The sequence below is a fragment of the Sceloporus occidentalis genome, unplaced genomic scaffold (assembly GCF_023333645.1).
Source record: "Sceloporus occidentalis isolate IW3139 unplaced genomic scaffold, rSceOcc1.0.p SCAF_79, whole genome shotgun sequence".
NCBI classification, from domain to species: Eukaryota; Metazoa; Chordata; class Lepidosauria; order Squamata; family Phrynosomatidae; genus Sceloporus; species Sceloporus occidentalis.
In genome coordinates, this window is record NW_028317059.1 from 4,272,460 (window position 1) to 4,294,108 (window position 21,649).

A 21,649-nucleotide genomic window follows, 5' to 3' on the forward strand; every position below is an offset into this window, starting at 1 on the left:
GAACATTAATGCCTTCGTGACACGATATGTTATCCCGGAGCTCCTCTCATCATGAAATACGTTTTCCGGATCCCCGTTTATGAATTCTTCTCATCATCTGAAATTCCCAGGTAGGGAAGACTAGCCAGAGCTGATAACTGATGGCACGTGAAATGTCAACGTAGAGACAAAGTTGGCCACAGAGTCACAGCATCACTAGCTTTTCTAAAGCCATCCGTACTCAGGAAAAAAATCAAATCAGTCTTTAAATGAAGTTTTGCTAAAAATAAACCTATGTTGTAATGTCTCATTTTTGTTAACGGTAGTCATTTGTTCCATCCTCCACTGAAACCGACCTCATAGGAGGCTCCAGTTTTAATGGTGGTCTTTGGTCGTCTGTCCATTCTGCTCTTTGGATTAAGCTGTCAATTCATACCATGTTTGGATGACCCACATCCAGAGCAGAATGTGGCAACTTGACAGGAGTATTCAACAGTCCAGCCTCGTTCATTTAGATAACATCTCAGAGTCCTTCACAATGACATCTTCATTACACTGTATGGTGATCTAGATGTTCCAAATATATTCTACAGAGTGACATCTATTGTGGAATATTAGACACAACTCTTGATACATACCAGAGAACAATCTACCAGAGTATCCATAGTATGATTGCCCACTATAAGGGTGAAAGGGCAGATTCTCAGGATCATACAGTTTGGAGCTGACTCCTTTCCATTCTACACGGCTGCAATCAGATCTAAGACTCCCAATTGGTGCTTTTGCCATCAGTATGTTATGGTTGATATCCCTTCTTGAATGCAGGTGAGCAAATTATAATAATGACAAGTCAAGGTTTCCATAAGGACCAGTATTAGAGCCATTTGGTTAACACATTTAAGGAGTCACCACATAGCTTCTTCACAATGGACCATTAAATGGTTAATATTTTAAGAGTCTCAGGGTGCGCTCAGTTTTACACAGTCGCACACTCTAGATCCCATTGCTCAGTAGCTTGCGGAGGTGGAGCTAATTTATAACTGACTTTAGCCCTGAATTATTCAATGTATGGCTGGCCATATTTATCAATCACTGGAACATGTTTATGTCCCCGGGGGGAAGCAGGTGGAAAACCACCGTCATTTCAGCCCTGAAGCTAGCCTGGTGCCAAGCTTTGATGGATACCCTCATTAGAAGCAGATTAATGAGAACTGTTTTCTGTCACTAAGCAATTAGTAGCCAATGTCCCGGTGCAAACTCCTGACCCCTGGCGCTGTGCGGAATTTATTTTGTAGAACAGAACCCATTGCGTCGGGTCTAGGCCTGCTTATAACGTTACCATCCATACATCGAGGCTAGGCTCAGATCCAATGGTAGAAGAACATATGGTGGTGGGGGATAAAGAGATCGAGGAAGTTCATATGGTTGCCCAGGGGTATTGTGGCAAAAATAGATGTAAGGCAGTTGCTATGGTTGCACAGCAGCAGATATGGGTCATATACTGTTGTGTCACTAATAAATGCAGGGCAGTCACTATGGTTACACAGCAATAGGTACAGACCATACACTGTTGTGTCACTAATACATGTAATATAGTTGCTATGGCTACACATCAATAGGTATTATTATATACTGTGTCCCTAATGGGTGTAAGGCAGTTGCTATGGTTACAAAGAAATGGAAATAGTCCTTACCGTATACTACTGTGTCACTGATAGCTATGCAGCAGTTGCCATGGTTACATAGCAATCTATACACACCATATACCGTTGTGTCGTTGTGTCACTAATAGATATAAGGCAGCAATGGTTAAACAGCAATAAATAAATAAAGTTTGTCACTAATAGATGTAGGGAAGTTGCTATAGTGCAATGCAGATGGATTCAGGGCAGTTACCATGGTGACTTAAAGACATATGCTAGGTACTGGACACTGCAAACTAGGAACACTCATTACACTGGGGCAGCAAGGCAAAAAAAATACCCATAGGCAGTGGAGCTGTACATAAACCGATACAGAGATCCTAATTCCTGACAATGGATTCTCTCATGGGCACTCAGAGCAGCTGGTGCAAGAAACATAACCAGACAGTGGGCACGGTGGGCACCCAGACAGACAAAGGAGAGCTGGGACAGCTTTAAGGCCAGCGGCCTCCTAAAGGTGTAAGTGAGGCCAACGGCTGATCATGCGCGATCACATGCTACATTCCTGTGCTCATGTAGTGTGCAGTCAGGTGTTTCCACCCATCGGCCACACTCATGTCATCAGGTGGCCACTGGCCTTAAAGTGCCCTGGTAAAAGCGGTACTCCTGACCCCTGGCGCTGTGCGGAATTTATTTTCTAGAACCCATCGCGCCGGGTCTAGCCTTGCTTATAACGTTACCATCCATACATTGAGGCTAGGCTCAGATCCAGTGGTAGAAGAACATATGGTGGTGGGGGATAAATAAAGATGGGGGGTAATTTGTTACAAGAAAGTAGGTAAAAACGGAACACACAGGACAATGCGGTCATGGCTGTGTTAACGGGAAGGCAGAAGTCTTGCACAGGCAGCCACTGGCCTAAAGCGGTACAGTATTGGGCACAAAAACACACGAAAAAAGGTCTGCCTTCTACATCATTAACGGGGAAACCGCAGTAACAATACAAAGACTGTAATGCAGCAGTGACTGGAAAACTAACGAGAACAGAGATGTTCCCGTATGATTTATACCCACATATTGTATACACACCACTTTATACACAGGTATACAGAAAATGCAATAGTTCTACGTGTGTTTATATATCACAGGCTGTGAAACCAATCACATGCCATGGAACTGGGACAATTATCCTGAACACTTTATTGATCCTTTTGGGTCACCCCGTGTTGTAATATACACACAAACTATCTAGGAATATCAGTGGTGTGACGGTATGGCAAATAACACTATAGCTTAAATGGTACAGACTGGCGATGAAGAGAGGGCCCTGGCGCTTGATGGCCAGCAGCCTCCTGATGACTTAGGTGCGGTCATGGTAAATTCAAACCTTGGTGCCAACCATTAAATTAGAGTTGTATTTCAGTATGGCGAGAGAGTCCTTAACTGTGTTCTGAAATAGAGCTGTGAGCTTCTCTAGAACAGATGCCACTTATCTCGCTGCTACATGTGCGATAACTGAGTATTCTGGGATTCGACATCCATGGACCCTTGTTCAATGCAACTAAGGACCCTAAGAGCTTAATGGCCTGAGGCAACCAGATTTCCCCTTTAAGAGAGAGCATTAATAGAAACGATATACTGCATTGCCAACCTAAATTGTGGTCATACCAAAGTATACCACCAGGAGGGGTGGAAGGGGTGGTTTTTTAGCACTTTATGCCCACTTACACCAGCAACTACTGCTAATTTTCCATTGTACATGGCAATAAGATGAGCCTGCCATATTCTACACCTAAAATTGCTCCTACTAGTACATCAATGCTCCATGATGCGATTGATGGTCCATGTAGGACTGGCATCTTCACGGGTCTCAGGGTAGACTTGTTTTGCACCCCTTGGAATTGACATTGATTTCAGCCATTTAGGTTATAGAAAAATGTTACTTTGTACAATCTGTACTCTGCACTACATTTTTGCATAGGTTTGTCTTGACCTTGTGGTTGTAAGAGGAGAAGAGGGGTAGAAAGGCAATGGAGGTGTAGCAGAGGGAAAAAAATGGGACCAGAGTCTGGAGACTTCTGGACAAAGGGTTCAGTGTGATGTTTTAACTCTTTGTGGTTTTTCAGAGGTACAAGAGTAGGGCTCACATTATAAATCGTCCAACATACACCTGGCAATAAATTTGTTGGGGGAAGGCTCATGAAATTAAATCTGAAACCCTGGAGATTTCAGTCCTAAACTGAGACCGCTAACACAAGCAGGGCTGTGTTAGGCGTATGAGACATTAAATCCCCCCCCCCCCTGGCAGGGGTATGTATAATGCAGTGTTTTATTTCAACATGTGGCATGTTACTACCTCCAAGCGCCAGTGTGAATTTGTGAACTAATGATTGGGAACCATACACAGTGCAGTCTCTTCAGCTCTTGGCAGGTGCTCTCTGTTTACTTTGTGATTTCAAACAAATAATACATATTTCTACGCCATATTATCTAGATGACAAGCTGCATGTCTAAAGCTTTCAGACAAAAGAAGTGTTTGTACCATGAACCTGGACACATTATTGCCTTCTTTCTTCCCAACTCCTAGCGCCATTTACCCCACAACATACGGCATTCATTTGCTGCCCTTGATACAGAAGCCACTTGGGCTCTGTAAATGAATTGTAATATAATTGTGACTTGTATGGGAAATCACTTGTCCTGAGCTCAGGACTTTTTTCATGGTGAGAGAGTGTGTGCCTGTTAGTGTATGGTGTTAGCTTGTGTGTGCGTATTAGTCTTTGATGTTAGCAAGTGTGTTAGAATGTGTATGTTGTTATGGGTTATGGTGCTATAATGAGTGTGTGTGTCAGCATATGGCATTAGAGTGTCATGGGGTGAGTCCAGGGTTAGTGGCACCTGCAAGAAGGGAAGAAAGGAAGAGCATGTGTTTATGTATGTGTAAGTGTGTGGTGTCAGAGTGTGTGTCAGCATATGTGTTATGGGTGAGCCTAAGGTTAGTGGCATCTGGGAAAAGGGAGAGTGTATGCTTTTACATATGTTTAAATGTACAATGTCAGAGTAAGTGTAGGTGTGTCAGTGTACGGTGTTAGAGTGGGGGTTAGAGTAAGTTTGCGTGTTAGTATGTGTGTGTTTGTGTTAGAATTGACCCCAAACTGAGTGTGAGCTTTGAAATGAATGGTCAGTGAAGGGTCACTTAATGAGTAGGCTAAGGTACCCACTGATGTACTATGTCCACTATAGTCGAATGCATGCTGAGACGCACATATGAACTTCTACCAGAGTGATCAGCTATTGTTCAGCTATACCCCTTATCTGCGTGTCCTTTACAATAAACAGTTTGTCACGACCCCCCCCAGATAGATTTCAATTTATTTTTCTATAAACACTACCATAAACGTGGTAAGCTTGTAGTAAAATCAATTTTGACTCACGTATGTAATATGGAAACACAGAAATTTGCTTGTAACATGCTTGATTTTAGAAATGTATGTGTCAGAGCAAGAGGACTTGTTTATTTCCGAGTGATATTAATAACCATGGGTGATGTAGGATTAAGCTGCAGAGAATGGGGTATGTTTTGGACCAGATCCAAGGCTGTTTGGAATTGGAACGGGTATTTGGACCAGTCCCAAAATACCAAAGCGATAACAAGGGACAAGAATTTGTGTTCTTGTTTGTTCTGGAAAGTGTTGTGTGATGTATGTGTTGGAGATATGCCTTAGGAAATGGATACAAGTTCACACTAATGATCTGATAAAACGAAGCTATGTAAAGCCATCATAAGAAATGATTAACAATTACAAATCTTAACATCTAGCAGTTCCGGAGCATAAGCCTTGAATTAAAGGCCAAATGCCACCTATGCAGGTAGCCCAGAATAATAATTCCTGAGGGGTACTCAAAGATGGTCGTCATTCCAATTCCTTTAAAGGAATAAATCGAAATGGTCCAGGAAGCTGCACAGCCCATGAGTCCAGCTGATGGAGGCAGACAGTGTGAATCAGGCATTCCTGGGCTGCTGCTTATAGCCTCGCTGGTTGATCTCACTCACACAGCTTGGGTGTTCCCTGGTAAAATACACAAAAAACAGGCAGGTCCGATTGGTTGTAAAGTTTGTCGGTGCCCAGGGATTGGTTGGCAAGGTCTTACAGGGAGTTTCAGCTCTCGGTTAAAGCTCCATGAATCAGTCTGTTCTGTAGAAGATCTGGAGTAATACAAGTTAGGAATCGTATCCTGAGAGATGGAACTCAGTGCCGGAATCCAGAAGGTGAGTCGTGAGAATCTTGATCATTTACATATCTAGAAACTTTTTCTGTGAACTGTGCAATTCTATCAGAATACCTGAAACTTTCGACCAATAGGAGCACAGGTAAAAGGAGTCATATCGGACCACAATTAAACTAGTTATGGGTTTCAGGTGGATTTTTCTCCCTCCCTGCAAGGAAATCTAATTTTTTTTTCGCACTGACTTTGTCTCACCTAAATGATACATTTTACATATCATTCTTACATTCTTAGTTTGGAAACACAGTTTGCTGAATAACCAGATCCTGTTAGTTTTAACTAAATAACAAGCAAATAGAAATTTGATAATATTATTATTATTATTTATTGTTTTATACAGCGCCATCAAATTCCGTAGAATATCTATCATACTGTTATTATTATTATTTTTATTATTATTATTATTATTATTATTATGTATATAGCTCCAACAATTAAAGCAGCGCTTCTTATAGACCATACATTAAAAAGGTATGACAAAACTTGAACTGACACTAGAACTAAAATGAACAGATAGATTAGGTAAAGAATGTTATAATCTATAGGATCACTTATCACACTTTACTACTTCCAGCTTGATGGTAATGCTGAATAAATTGAAATTGCTTACTAGATGGTACGGCTACCAGCAAGACAAATGACAACATACACATACACATACCCACGCTCATGTTCAGCGATAAGATCTTTGTTTTAAAATAATAAACAGAACTTAACCCACTGCATTTTGCCTGTACCCAAGTCAAGCCTTTGTATCTATAGATAACGTGTACAGTATAGGGGTTCGAAACAAAGAATTGGCACTATATAAAGGGTTAAATTCTAGCATAGGGGTTCACTTTACTACATTTTGTTTCAAAAAATGTATTGAGAGGGTGGTAGGTACATTAAATAGTCTCCCAGCAGAAGTGGTAGAGGTTAGTACAGTAAGGGATCTTAAACATGTATGGGATAAGCATGTGGCTCCTGAATATAAGACGAGACCGACGACTGATTAAGGTCTGAGTCTTTACAGCAGGAAAAACGGGGAGACTAGACGGGCGAATGGTTGTTACGCTGTTTGCTTAATAGTCCTGGGTTTGCATCCATTTGTCTCCAACTTGCACAAAACTTTTAAGTAAGCAGACAAACAGGATCCTGCGTGTGAACTGGGTGGTGAAATGCGACTAGAGCCGGGAGCAGGTAACCCCACCCTGTCTGTTAACTTAACCACAGCTATTCCAGTGCTTTAGATCGCCTCGGCCGTCTGCAGATCTCTATTCAGAGCCCCGGGATACAGAGCAGTCTTGTAGACGGGTGGGTGGCTACATGTGTGATGTTTGAGAAACGCGCCAGACTGGGGTGGTCATTCTGTACGTCTAGAATGCTACTTACGAGACACCGTGAGGATAGCGAGAGACCGACCCATCCAGCGGCATAAATTCTTTTCAGGATGTCTCCGTTTTAACTCTTTAAAGGCCAGAAGCAAGCAAAGCATTGATTTAAGTTCCTTGCATTTCTGGTACTCAAAGGTTAATTAACATACAGGAGGTGACTCCTAATCAATTTACAAGAATTCTTTGTAGCTAAAACAAAGTTAGAACTTAAATCCATTGTTTAGCCATAAGTAAGAATGTATGATTTAAATGTATGGATGTTTAGAGGAACTTTCCCTTAATGTGGAGCGGTTATTAAGCCACTATTGGATGCTTCATGGAGCCAACAGAGAATTCCATACCAGGCATATTCTGCAGATGAGAATGTAGATAATAAGACAAAATTTCCCAAATATGCAAAATTCTCAGAAATGCACCAAAAGTAAAGCACCATAATTGGGAAGCATTTTTCTTGGAGAATCAGGGCTGCAGTCAGTTAAAGGGCAGACTTCCCTCCCATATTATTGTCATGCAATTGATTCCAGATGCAGAATCTAAATCTTAATTTCCTTCCTAGTTAAACATGAACATATAGCTCTCGCTGAGTGCAGAACCCAGGCCATGCCAACTAAACGCTGACACATACATTTAATCGCTTGTGTTTTGTATATTGTATTTTAGTCCCTGAAATATAACCAATGCACTGATTCCCCTCTGTTATTAGTAAAAGGTGTAAGAGATTACATGTGTTATTATTATTCTGTAGCGCTGTTACAATCAGTGGAATCATTTCAAATCACAAACAATAACAAACCGCTACAAAAGGAGAAGAGGGCCCTGCTCTTGTGAGCTTGCAATCTAGTTGGTGGTTGATGGAGAAGTGAAAAAGTGGGAGAGGACGGCTTGAATGAGGATGAGTTGATAGGGTCCAGATGATCTATAGAGGTTGTTGGTTGTTTAGATGGCTTGATTAGGATGAGGAGTGTTATGAAGAAAGGTTGCATGTGTCTCGAAAAAGGTGGGTTTTCAAGTCGTGTAGTAGGGGTGCAGCACGGATGTATTTGGATAGAAGGGTAGAGATATTGTGACCAATCTGAATAAGGCCAAGGATTAAATAGGACCTGGTATTAAACCATCAATTATTTTTAAAATCAGTTAAAGTATTTTTTTATTGTCCATATTTTTCCATGTTTCTCATGACAGATTTCAGGGTTTTTTTTTATCACAGTGTGAGTTTTCTCACAAACAGTTCTGGGCTATCACATAGAAACAGAATGTGAAAGCAGAAAAGAACCAGTATAACCATCTTGACTTGTCTTCATTGTAAGACCTTTGTGAGCTTCTAGAAAATAGGTGAAGGAAAGAGGGTCAGATTTGCCTAAAAGAGGGACTGTTCTGCCAAAATAGGGACATACAGGAGTTATGCACTCCTGACATTGAGTTATAATGATGCCGAAGAACCTAGCGTGGTACTGGCTCTTAGACTGTGTTGGTATTCAGTTCTTTTCCTGACACTTGAAAATGAACATCCCGTGCAGATTAATAATAATAAGCATCTTGCCAAACTTCCAGATCCGCATACCTTCCTCTCCTCTTCCATCTTAGGGAAATATAAGCGTATAGGTGACCTGATCGCAGGATGACCGTTCCTCACACTGCTTCTATGTGACCACATACCGTGTATATAAGTTCTCTATGGCAGGGCTGAAGGATCAATCATTATACCGCTTTATAATTGGTATTTATTGATTAATAAAGTGCCATCATATCCTACAGTACTGTGCAATCATCTTGATGGGAAGGATTTCTTAAGACCCATCATATGCACATATGCTGCCATCCACCTTGATTTTCAATGTACTGTATGGGGTTGAAGTTCTTCGAAGTCCATAATGGACATTTAAGAAAAAGTAGTAGACAAAATAGCTATTAGGAACGGCAAGATGAATGATGTGCCTGGAGAAGGTCAACACTGCTGTCAGAAGGTAGCACAAGTCAGCTCTGCAGGAGGTCATAGTCTGATTCCAGCAAAGATGATTGACTGGAGTTCCAGGAGGCAGCTGTCTGTGCTGATGGCACAGGCTTAACTTTGATCTCTTTAGTTATTGTTATTTTTAAAGGGTCTTGATCCGCTTCAGATGTATCTCGGTCTTAAGCCTTGAGCTGCTGCCTGTTTCCGAAATGTGTTGACATTCATAAAGCCCTCACTCAGCACAACATCATCACCATTTCCATCTCTTCTATACAAGGACCTGAGAAAAGCAAAAATATTTCATAGGGACAAGAATGATGACATCTTTATGACACCTTATCTCCTTCAACCTTGATTCCATGTGGCTGATACTAATGCTACGCATTTCTTAAGCTACTACTACCTACTCCTACAACCAAACAGATAGTAGAAATGTGGTGCCCATATGCTCATGTTCCCATATGTAACCAAACTATTAAAACAGTGTATTTTTAAACAGTGTAATATTAGTGGGGCGGTAGATAAGTAGAATAGACTCCCAGCAGAAATGATAAAAGCTAATATAGTAAGGACATTTAAGATGAGACTGATTAACACTTGAGTCTTTTATCAGGAAAAATGCTCAGAATAGACTGGCCAAATGGTTCTTATCTAACGTCAAATTCTATATGGTTACTATATATGTTTACAATGTAACCTAAAGTAACTGATGTGTAAAGAATAAAAGAAAAGAGGTTGTAAAAATAAACACAGACAGAGCTTATTTATTTATTTATTTATTTATTTATTTACAAATGTTTCCAGGATATGCGAGTTTCCATTAAAGTGAATGAATAATTGAATGAGGATGGATGACCATGCAAATCAAGTGGAAACTCCCAGTAACCGAGACAGGTGGCCGGTCAACATTAACGCTAGGTTTTAAATTGAAAGTCTTGATCTTGCGGCAAAAAGTTACTCAAAAAGAACTAACATACTTTGGTCTTATCGTGACATTGGCAAGAATTGGTATTCAGGGCTAGAAATGTCCTTCTTCACAGTACTCATCTTCACAGGAACATCTGTAATGCCAAAAGCTTGGCCTCATGACCTGGAAAACTGGATTTGCCATAGGCATACCTGGGAACTTTTTAGGCTCTGGCTACCCAGAGCCCCCTCTTGTGGGATGCAGCCAGGACTGCAGGTGGTCCCACTGACGTCGGTGGGCATTCCTGCTGATGTCGGCGGGCGTTCCTGCTGTGGTTGCGGGCGCTCCCGGTGATGCCAGCAGGAGCACACCTCCATTTAAGTGGAGGATTGGGGTGTTGACCCAGACAAGCGAAACTGGAGAGTTCCCAGGTATGACCGTAGGCTGTTCACATGGGGAAATTTGGAACAAAGGACACCCGTGTAAAGGTTTAGATAAGATTTCCTGCTCTTCTGCTTCAAGGTATAACGACCTACTTAAGCCACATTACTAGATAACCAACTGACAAAATAACTAAGCTACCAATAACATTTTTCTTTAAAAAAAACTAGTACAATGTGATCGACGTCCCCCGACTGTATCGCCTAAGCTGCTGTAAAATCTTAAAAATCCCTTAACACATAACGTCCTAACAAAAGTGTTTACATGAGCAAGTCCTCTTAGGACAAACAGCATGAAATTAGAGATTTAGCAATTAATTATAACATTGAGAAATGGGAATTAAAAAGCCAGAGATAATCCCATTATACCATCGAGGCTGTGATTGCAAAGCATGGTAGCTGCTCGGTATTTAATTTCAATCTCTTAACAATTTCATGGTTATTGTATTAAGCACTATAAAAAAATCATTGTTATTTAAGTGTGGGAATTTTAATAGAAGCAGAAGGGAAAAGCCTGCAAAGCAAAGGAGCGGATAGATAACCACTTCTAATAAACTTTGTGTCCATTGACAGTCATGGAAACTTTGACGACCTGGGGGCTGGAGAATGGCATTGAGTCTAGACCAGGGGTGTCCAACCTGCGGCCCTCCAGCTGCTGCAGGACTTCATCTCCCATAATGCTCTTTCAGCTAAGGGCCTGTCTGATGAGTATGGGAGATGTAGTCCTGCAGCAGCAGCAGCTAGACAAATAGATTGCCCATTTTGGCAACAGAATGCAAGATAGAGGCATAACATTTGACGGCAGATAAGACACATTCGGCCCATCTAGTTGGCCCATTTCTCTTGATGTAAAGACTCAGACTTTAATCAGTTGTTGGTCTCGTCTTAGATTCAGGAGCCGTATGCCTGTCCCATGCATGTTTAAAGTCCTTCACTGTATTAGCCTCTACCACCTCTGATGGGAGGCTTTTTCACTTATCCACCACCTCTTAAGGTAAGCTATTGCATTCTGTAAACCATGGCCATGCTTTCAGACGTGATCATAAAGCAATTCTATTGTTATTTTTCTAGTATTCATTTGTAGCGGATGTCGTACTCTTGAAAATAGCTCATAGATATTAAAAGCCCTGGTTTGGTATGTTTGCATGTATCATACATACAATAATACCTTGAAATACAATTTACAGATTTTGAGAAAAGTGAACACATATTTAGATTTTATGTTTTTTTATTTAAAAAACATTATTTAAATATATATATATATATATATATATGACCTTGTTTTTGGCATGAGCAGGTCCCAGGCAGCCATATTTAACCCTTGTCCCTATAGTCAGATGGGTCCCGTAGGCATTAATATAAAATTTTTTGTAGGCGAAGCTATCCCTTTCCCTAAAAAACATGCATTGAGTCTTTTTTCAAGTTTAAAAATATCTTTACCGGGCTGCTGAATGAGAATACTGCTGCCCCCACCTCTATCATTTTCCAAAGCCCAGAGAAAGTCGGAGTTTTGTGATAAGAATGGAATGCACATTTTTTTTCTCAAGTCAGGAATTTTTATGTGAAAGGGAGAGTGCTTCGTGTGTTTCCCTCCGGCTGGGCGAAGGGCTTGTAAGGTCTCCGAGAAGCTGCCAGGACTATTTCTGTCTGCTGTGGCAGAGGTGACAGGTCCGAGGAACGCGTGTGACAGAACAGATCTCAGTTAATAGTCGGAGCCCCAGGCGGAGGCTGAAACGGGCAATCTGAGCTTTCAGCAGCCTTTGTGGAAAGAGTGCCCACAGTGCCCAAATGTCTTCCACAACACACATCCCACTCTGACAGTAGCACCTCAACGAGGAGACAGGTGAAGTGGATTAGCACATGCCTGACATGTCCACGTCACCCTACGATAAAATAGACCAGCAGTCACAATGGTCCAGCTGGACAGGCGAAGGGTATTCAGTTTTCTCTTTGTTATGTTTTTTTTTAATTTTGATTATTATTATTTATTTATTATTATTATTATTTATTTTTTATTATGATTTTAAATGTAACTGTGTCATTACCACCCAAGGAAAGACAGGCAGATATTGTAATATTAATTAAATGAAAGCAACATGAAAAGTTTTCGCAGCTACCATGTGCAACTTGGCTTAGGACCTCCGACTCAAAAGCGTGGAGATTTTAGCAATTTATACCCCATTTTGCTATGTTTTTCTACCTATGACGCTTCCAAAATGCATTCGGCCTGACATGAAAATCTTGGAAAATTTGCCTTCTGTTGAATGTAATCCACTATTAAGAAATGTTTCCATTCTAATAAGGGGTAGTAGAAGTATTATAAAAATACTAAAATTATAAAATATAAAAAATTATAAAATACTAAAATTATAAAATATAAAAAATTATAAAATATAAAAAATAGAAGCATTCTAATAAGTAATCACATTTAAATCTGATTGAGATTGCCCCAAAAAGCATGGTTAGGTATAAAACATGAGTCCGGTACAAAGTTAGGAAAGTGGTCTAGTCACCATAGCGACTAATCGAATAATCTAAATATCAGATACGTTCCTTTGGTTGTTCTGGGAATAAAACACTTTTTAAACTTGACCCAAGAATACCTTTTTTTATGCACCCCCCATGCAATGTGCATGTATAAATCACACATTTATTAAAATCGTATTTAATGTATAGTGCCTTCAACAGTAATTGACTTGCATTGATTTTAATAAAACTGCAATTGATATGTGATTTGTCTTGTCAATCATTTCTATACATAGCGCAGTACTACAATTGCTGCCCATAAATCACTTGGACACTTGGATTTTTATACAATTTTACCTTGGCAAGACTTAAAAACATTTCTAATTTTAGTACTAAAATTGGACCAATCAATAAAGTTTAAAACTGCATTTGCATATTGGGGTAAAAAACTAAAAAAAATATATATATTATTTTTAATTCTAAATTGTATGCCCATGTGATATTAAGCATCCTGCCTGGCTCAGCTTGGCTTGTCAAAAGTGGAGATGTGTGATCTAGAACCAGCTCGCACTCCTTTTCTTTAATTTATTTTTTATGGCCGAGTGTAGCTCAGGATTATCCTCTGTTGGGTGGATTTTAATTCCCTCTAAAATGTCCAGGTCACTAAACACAAAAGCTGCGTCATTTGTATGAGGATAGGACACAAGGGTATGGTCAAAGCCCAAGGTAGAACCAAAATGTACCAATTGCATTTGAGAACCAGAACACTCCTAAAAACAAGGTTCCAGATTTGTGTTTTATTGGAATCATGAACCTGCTTCCAAACACTGCCACCCAATCCTCCTGATCTCTAAAAATGTCTCTAAAATGTAATGAAAAAAGTATGTGTTTATCCAGATTTGTGCTGTTTACTCGGTTTATAAAGATTAAAAGGTTTTTTTCCCATTCCATTCTCATTTATTTGTCTAATGCACTGGCCTCAGAAATCTTGTTTTCTTATGTTCCAGATGTCTTTGGGACAGCAGTCTACTGGAAGAGGAGCTCCGTGTATGCGGTGCAAAGGGAAATGTTCTGGATACAGGCCACATTCTTGGAGGTAACACACAAATTGCAGATGTTTAAATCACATAAATTACAAAGTTTGCTAGTTTGCGTCCAAAAAAGAAAGAACTTTACATTCATTACTAAAAGGTATATGATGGACTCAAGATGGACTTCCAAGCCTCCTACATTTTAACTTGTGGTTCAAGTCCTTGAGATCTAAAATTTCAGGCTTTTAAAAATGCAACATCATGAAAATAATAGAAACTTTTTTGCTTCTTTATGGCTTAATTTGCTTCTTTCTAATAAGCCGGCCAGCTAAGCCACTTAGCACCTGTATTCCTACTGGCATGACTGGGTGCTCTCCTGGTTTGACCTGGAGTCTCCGGGCGAAGAGCTGCTTGCCTGGGTCTCCGGATCACTTCTTTCTCTGGGACTAACCATACCCCAATGTGTGGTTAGCCCTGTCTCCGCTCAAAGCTACTTACGCAGAAGAGGGAGAGATTTAAGTAGCCGCTTCTGGGAAGTACCCTACTGGAGGCTCCCGTCGCTCCAGTCTTTTGTCCCCATAGCTTAATAAAGCACATAATATAGAAGGATTAGGGAGAACTGTCACATGTAGGTCACATACATAATAATAAGCATTCTTTATCACGACCACTCTCAGAATCCACTTAGTCTTTGGTTTTAAAGGTGCTGTTCCAACTACTGAATTTAACACTTTTATCTTTAAATTCTGCATTGGAAGCACCATTCCTGGTACTGTTTGATACCCAACCCCTTCCCTGGAATGATTATTTAACCGTGTAAATTATTTCCTCATTCATAATTTTCCAGGAATGCTTGTCATGCCGTTTAAAAGCAAGCAATTGTAGGCTGTTGTCATAGAAACTGAAAACGCTTCTTCTTAAAAGGTTCTGCCTTGTTTTTATGTGATTAAACCCTCAGAAGAAAGAATGAGATGATGGATCAACTAAGATTTATTTGCTTAACATGAGTGAGAGCACAATTAGTGCTTTGTGTAAGGAGAATAGCACCTTTAAAAGGTTTTGAACCAATTTTAAATTGACATAACCGTTTTTTTTTAACGTTGTAATAGTTAATGTATTCTGCAGAGACGGTTAGGTTACAATTATAGTAAATTACAAGTTTATTTTAAAGCACAATACCGCACAGTAAAAAAAAATAGAGAATTTCAACTTTTCCTCCTATCTCCATTGCTACGGTGAAACCTGCAATTTAATTTACAAAATTGAAAAAACAATTTATAGAGATAGATGAGCTTTAAATATATTTGTCTTGATGGAAACGAAGATGGGCAAGACAATTACACTCAAGATAATTGCGAGAAAACAGGTTGGAAAAAGTCATCAAAAGTAGAAAAAAAAATACTAATAGTTACCAAAAAGACTTAATAAAAAAAAGCATTGTTACGGAAGAATTAAAAGAATTGAATCAAGTGGTTGTTTGCTATACAACCAGACTCTTTGTGAATTATTAATGATGTTATGCTATAGCAAGGCTACAGGAAAATTCAATTCTAACTTGAATCTGTACAATAAATGAATATTATGCATCAATCACACAGTTCAATAATGAAGCAATTTATGAAGCGTGTCCAGTGTGTAAGTAATTCTAGGAATCATAAAGCATATTGACTTTTATCTAGTCTTGTTTGTTTATTCTGTATGTTTAAGTACAGGGCCAGCTGTCTTGAAGGCTTAAGAAACGCTCCATTGAGCACCAACCCAATGAGACTCATACAAAAAAATAGCTAAACAAGCAATAGTGGGAATTGGTAGCATTAATTGAAGAAATTGGTAATTGAGTGTAAGCATGTCTTAGATTAAAACCAATTATTTGGCACTCTTTGAGACACACATTGAGAAATGCAGTCTGGACACGGCTTTATAAATAAAACGAAGCCCCTTCTCCCCTGAAGGTACCCTAGTATCGGTCCTATGATATGGCCGTAATGCTTGTGACTGATGACCAGTGACGTTTTCTAGCAAGGAGACAGGTAGCCTCTTGGCCGGATAACAGGGAGCCTCAACTTCCCTGCGGAACGAGCACTCAATGGGCCAATCAAAAGGGAGATCACTGATCTCCCCCACCGGCCATTAACACTATAGAAGGCTCTACCGAGTTGGCTTTCTTTAAATGAGGGGCGCTGGGATATGATGTCAATGCACAGAAGTCAGGACAGTAAATTTTTTTTCGTAAACAGCAACATATAACACTCAACATTCATTGACTTGAACCTTTGCTGATTTTTGCTATAAATAACTTTTCACCCATGTAATCATCCTTACATATATTTGTCTTTGCTAAAAAAAATCTTGCTCATTTTTAAAACCATCAGTTGAATTTGAATCAGAAGAAATGTTATTGGTTTCTGAGGGGCTGCCTACTCCCTGTAGTAGTAGTAGTGAGTATCCAAACAGCACTACTTCCCCACAGCATCCCAATCACAATGATTGGGACGTAACGAAGGGCTAAAGAACCATTAAACCATTAAAATATATTTTTCATTTCCTGTTGGAATTTTGGGGTCTATGTACCTAGTTTTTTAAAGCTATGCGACTGACATCTGATTGGCTGGAGACACCTGCTGATGATGTCAGTGTATGTTTCAGCCAATCAGCTAAGGCCGAATGCCAACTAGGCAATGTTCTCTTATTGTTCCTGTAGTGAGATACTTTCGTTTCGGCTCATAAATAGTATGGAAACTAAATAAAAATAGGTATTTTATCAAAAAATACATTTTTATTAATTGATTTTACAATGAAAGCCAAACGGAGTGTGGAATCATGCTAGAGCTTATGGAACCACTCAGGTTGTAATGCTTATTCCTCCCACCTTGCTAAAATCTCGTGTGTCTTTTCTGTTAATTAAGAATCGATTAGGAAGAGGTTCATCAACCTCACTCTGACATGATATGGTGATATTTCAGCACTGAATAATGAGGTATAAGGCTTGCTGCGACAGTTGACACATTCTATGCAGGTTCTAGATAAAGAATGTCCATCTGGAATCCTTGGACTCCATAGAGCCTTCAAGATTTCTTACATTACCCTCACACCTTCTGGAAAGCTTTATGATAATAGATCATGTTTTATATTAAAGCTCAGTCCAACTAACGATGTTCTAGGGAATCCAACCATACAGAAATGTTGGACTGAAACTAACAGGATACATCAGCATCACATTCTTCATCCTGAAAACCCAGCAATTTAAGCAGGCATTAGCAGAAATCCAAAGAGTTTTTGCTGTGATTGGAAATACATTTTGAAAATTAAAAAGCAGTAGACCTCAGATTATTGCAATTGTTGCCATCTGTTTAAAATTTCAGTTATATTGGATGACTCGATGGTTTTGTAATTGCAAGTGTCCGTTGTTTAACGAATGTGGGACCCAATTGTTCCTTTGTGTCTGTCAACTGCTGACGGCAGAGTAAGTGACTGGGGCTGGATTATTTAGAATAACTCTAAAAGCTCTGGGTATAAGCCTGAATCTAGCCGTGCATAGCTTTTAAACAATGGAAAAGACCATTGTTCGTCATACTCATTGGCATAGATGGAAAGGGATAAAGTATTAATTCCTTTTGATAACGTTTGGAGATAAATAAAAGGTCATTGTGTGTATCTGTTTATCACACTGCTAGGTAGGAGGTCACTGGAATCTGGATCATAGAACAATGCTTCTCTGTCATACACCAAAAATCTGGGTCCACGGCCATGAATGGGACATGTGTTTGTGGAATAAAATGTCAGCCGCATTCGTCTCACTCCCCCAGGAACCCGACTATTAATGTAATGTAACAGCAGGTCTATAACCCAGTCTCTTCTTGGGGAAAGCTTGGCAAGGGTTACAGCTCAAGGATATCACTTCTTCTAGCCACCCTTTTATAAATCCATGTGTTGATGATAGGGTTACCTAAGATCGTGTGACACTAAGTGATGGCTGGGTATAATGTTTGGTAAATCTGATGGGATACATGGTATGAGGTTGATAAATTATTTCATTGCAGAAAGTCCTGTGGATGCTGTTCTTGTCCTAGTGAAGAACATCTACTGCTGTCTGATGCCGAGGAGGATTTCCAGATTGGGCAGCTGCTCTCAGACTCTCGTTACTCAGGGCTTACGGCACGGGTGAAAGGCAGTGAAGGAGCACGCGTGTACAAGAGGAACCGTATGATCATCACTAACCCAATCACCTCCCGTAAAGACCCAACTTTCTTAACTGTGACCTATGAGTGGGCACCTCCTGGACTCAACCAAAAACTGGTATATGTTTTATTTTAGAAATGGCAGATAAAACAAAAACAAAAAAAACAAGCAAACAAAAAAAAGAAATGGTAGATACGCATCCACAGTGAAAGGTTTTTTCCCATCCTAGATCAATAGAAACAATTTTCACTTACTCTGCTGAATTTAACACTTAATGTGCACTATGCTAAAATCCTTAGGCAAAATGTTACTTAATATAAAGAATTATTTTAGGCAGATTGTGTCATGTGACACCCAAGCAAGCAGTGATTGGTTGTTGCCATTGAAATTGAAAAAAGGCCTCTTAAAGCCTCTGTGTTATTTGGTAATAGTAATAGTAATTTTTTATAGGAATTTAATTTTTTAGTACATATTGCTGAAAAGGTTTTATTCATTCAAAAAAAAAAATAAGAGAAACATTGAGCTATAATAATATAGATGATATAGATGATATACGATGATATAATAAATGTATACAAATCTTTAATGAGATTTTCCTGTCCCTTTAACAATATATATGTTTTTAGGCCATGAGGTACATGGAGCTGATCCCCAAGAAGATGCAGCCTGTTGCTGGCACAGAAGGGGCTCAGTATCGTCGTATGCAGCTAATGAGGCAGCTGCCGTCCTATGACCACGATCCAGAGAAGTGCCAGGGGCTGTCGCAGCAAGAACGGTCAGCCATGGAAGAATTTGTAAGGAAGTACAAGGAGAATGCCCTGGGGGTGGCAGAAGTGGCCCTTCCTTGTAGTGCTAAGCAGCAGCAGGCGGAGAAAGAAGGAAACAAAACCAAGGCAACAAATGGCACAGAGGCTGCAGAGAAGACTGATTACGTGAGTCTGATAAGTCATCATTAAAATAAAACTTAATTGTGAGGGCACTACCATGCCCTGTCCAAACCTGAATCTCCAAAACAAAGGGTGCCACCGTCTCCCCAATTTAGGGGCACCGCTCATTATCGAGCAGGTAAAGGTACCCATCTGCTCACTCAGGTCTTTAGTTTAGGGTGCAGGGAAAGACGACGGGGTACAAAATTGTAACACTTAGCCAAGTTGTCCACAAATGGGACCAGGTTGTCAACCTTCCAATGGCCGTGCTGGAAAATATTTGGTGACAAAAATAAAACCATATTTCATTTAGTGGAAAAACATGAACCCTTGCCTATATATATATATATATATATATATATATATATATATATATATATATATATATATATATATAATATTCAATCTGTAAACACCATTACACGGGTTTATTAAGTACGGTGAACTGTAAAATATAGGATTTGGGAAAGCAGCAGATCTACTGTAATTAAAAAATAATTTTATGAAACATCTTTAAGACTAGTTAACCGTTTAGGAAACATCTAATGCAGTTAATATAACGTTTAATGAGATGTGCTGGATGAAGTAATTACCACTGATAAAAGTTTGAACCGGAATATCTGTCCATATGATAAATGTTCTTTATTTCTTTCTTTGTAGTTTTGTGAATTTTGCCAGCAGCTTATGCCCAGCGATGCCCCGGCCATATACGCCGAGCGCGCAGGTTATGATACCCAGTGGCACCCGGCTTGCTTTGAATGCTGTCAGTGCAGACAGCCCCTGGCAAACCTCATCTACTTCTGGAAAAACAATCGACTGTGGTGTGGGAGACATTACTGTGAGAGCGAGCGGCCACGGTGTACAGGGTGCGATGAGGTAAGTGTGGCTTAGAATATGCCCTCCATCCCACCACCAACAACAAGAATACCCTTGTCATATACTCACCATCTCACATTCAACCTACAGAAGGGAGCCCCTTTATTGAGATGTTATAGGGGTACAGGTCAGAAAGGCGTTGACCTTCATCAGGCCCTCTGTAATGGAGAGTCTATATATAATGTTTTTTTGGGTGTCCTTAATGAACTACAGAGAGGTTTATGTCATTTTGTATCAAAGCCATGAATTTCCAGTACTGGCCACCTGGAGCTTTGCTGTGTAGATCTTCACAGGAGGAACAGGGTTTCAGTGAGACGGGGCTTCCCACCAATATACAGAAAAATAAAAGTTGAGTGGCAAGTTTGAGGCAGGGAGTTCACCGGGCAAAATACCACTCTCTCCACCGCAAGGATGCCCCAGAGGCTCGATAATCAGCTGTGATTCCCAGAGCCTCCAGCCAAAACCAGATATGCAATAAGCATTATCCGAAAAAGATGGATTCTTCTTAGTATATAAATGGTTATTTTCTTTTTTTTTTCCAATAATGTCGTATGTTCCTGTTTAATGCATTAAGCACTTTATCTCTTGTGTCAATACAATGTGGTTGCTAGCACAGGTAGAGATGTAACCACTCCGACTACTGTTTGGTTGTCTCTGATTCCTCAGATAATATTCTCGCAAGACTACAAACAGCTTGAAGGCAGCTACTGGCACAATGACCACTTTTCCTGCGTGGCCTGTGAGCAGATGTTGAATGGAAAATCCTACGTACTGGATGATGCTCGACTCCTGTGTGTCGACTGCAGCAAGGCCAAGTCAAGCCGCTAGTGCCAATGTTACCAGGCAATTCTCTGGGTACCAAACTAATAAATCCTGCATCAAGAGCTTCACATTAAAAACCATGCAAAGTAAGCTTAATGTGGTGCCATGGAGAGGTAGCCACGGTCATCATGTAACTTGGCCGGTCAACAGTGGTTCTTTATCAGATCTCCGGTGAAGCTTCAATGACATATAGAACCAAGTTGGCAGATAGAATTGTTTGTTGTTTAGAAACCGGCACAGGGATGGCTATTCTATAACATACTGGTAACAATGAACTTAAAAATAGACAACATGCTCCTGCCATCTTGCCAACATGATCTCGGTAAGAGACCTAACAAAACAATGCATGCGCCTAGGGATTATGTCCTACCTAGTATAATACAAAATGAAGTGGCAGACGTGAAAACCTACATGCTACACTATAAAAGGTGTTAGAGCTAATAGCCCAGAGGAATTGTTTATCAAATTACTGGAATACTAACAAATAAGTCTATATAAATAATTTATTTTTGTATGTTTTTTTGGTGTAATGCGTAAATCGACCTGTGTCTGACGTATATGTAAATTAATCTGGGATTACCGTGGGGTGATTGTTACAATCAGCTGCAATGGATGTTATTGGTCTGTCTCTTTAAATCGGTGAACATTTAATTACATATTACCATCTGCATTTTCTAAAAGGAAAACAGCCTGAAAAATCTATTTAATAGGTGTTTTATTGACAACTATATGTAAATAAGACACAAAAATGACACATGTAGTTTTC

General features: G+C 39.8%; 1 protein-coding gene across 1 annotated transcript; it reads left to right on the plus strand.

Moving 5' to 3' along the window:
* Nucleotides 1-5,865: 5,865 nt before the first annotated feature.
* LOC149285466 (LIM and cysteine-rich domains protein 1-like) lies at nt 5,866-20,889 on the plus strand. The gene is made up of 6 exons (XM_089495383.1): nt 5,866-5,892; nt 14,057-14,145; nt 18,121-18,376; nt 18,886-19,191; nt 19,846-20,061; nt 20,728-20,889. Exons 1-6 carry the CDS (start codon nt 5,866-5,868, stop codon nt 20,887-20,889), a joined length of 1,056 nt encoding a protein of 351 aa, XP_089351509.1.
* The last annotated feature ends 760 nt before the right edge of the window (nt 20,890-21,649 follow it).

Excerpts from the sequence above, each read along its gene's own strand:
- LOC149285466 (XM_089495383.1), top strand. The coding sequence starts at position 5,866 with ATGGAACTCAGTGCCGGAATCCAGAAG. Across the intron at positions 5,893-14,056 it reads TCAGTGCCGGAATCCAGAAG|ATGTCTTTGGGACAGCAGTC; the intron begins GTGAGTCGTGAG and ends CTTATGTTCCAG. Across the intron at positions 18,377-18,885 it reads CTGGACTCAACCAAAAACTG|GCCATGAGGTACATGGAGCT; the intron begins GTATATGTTTTA and ends ATATGTTTTTAG.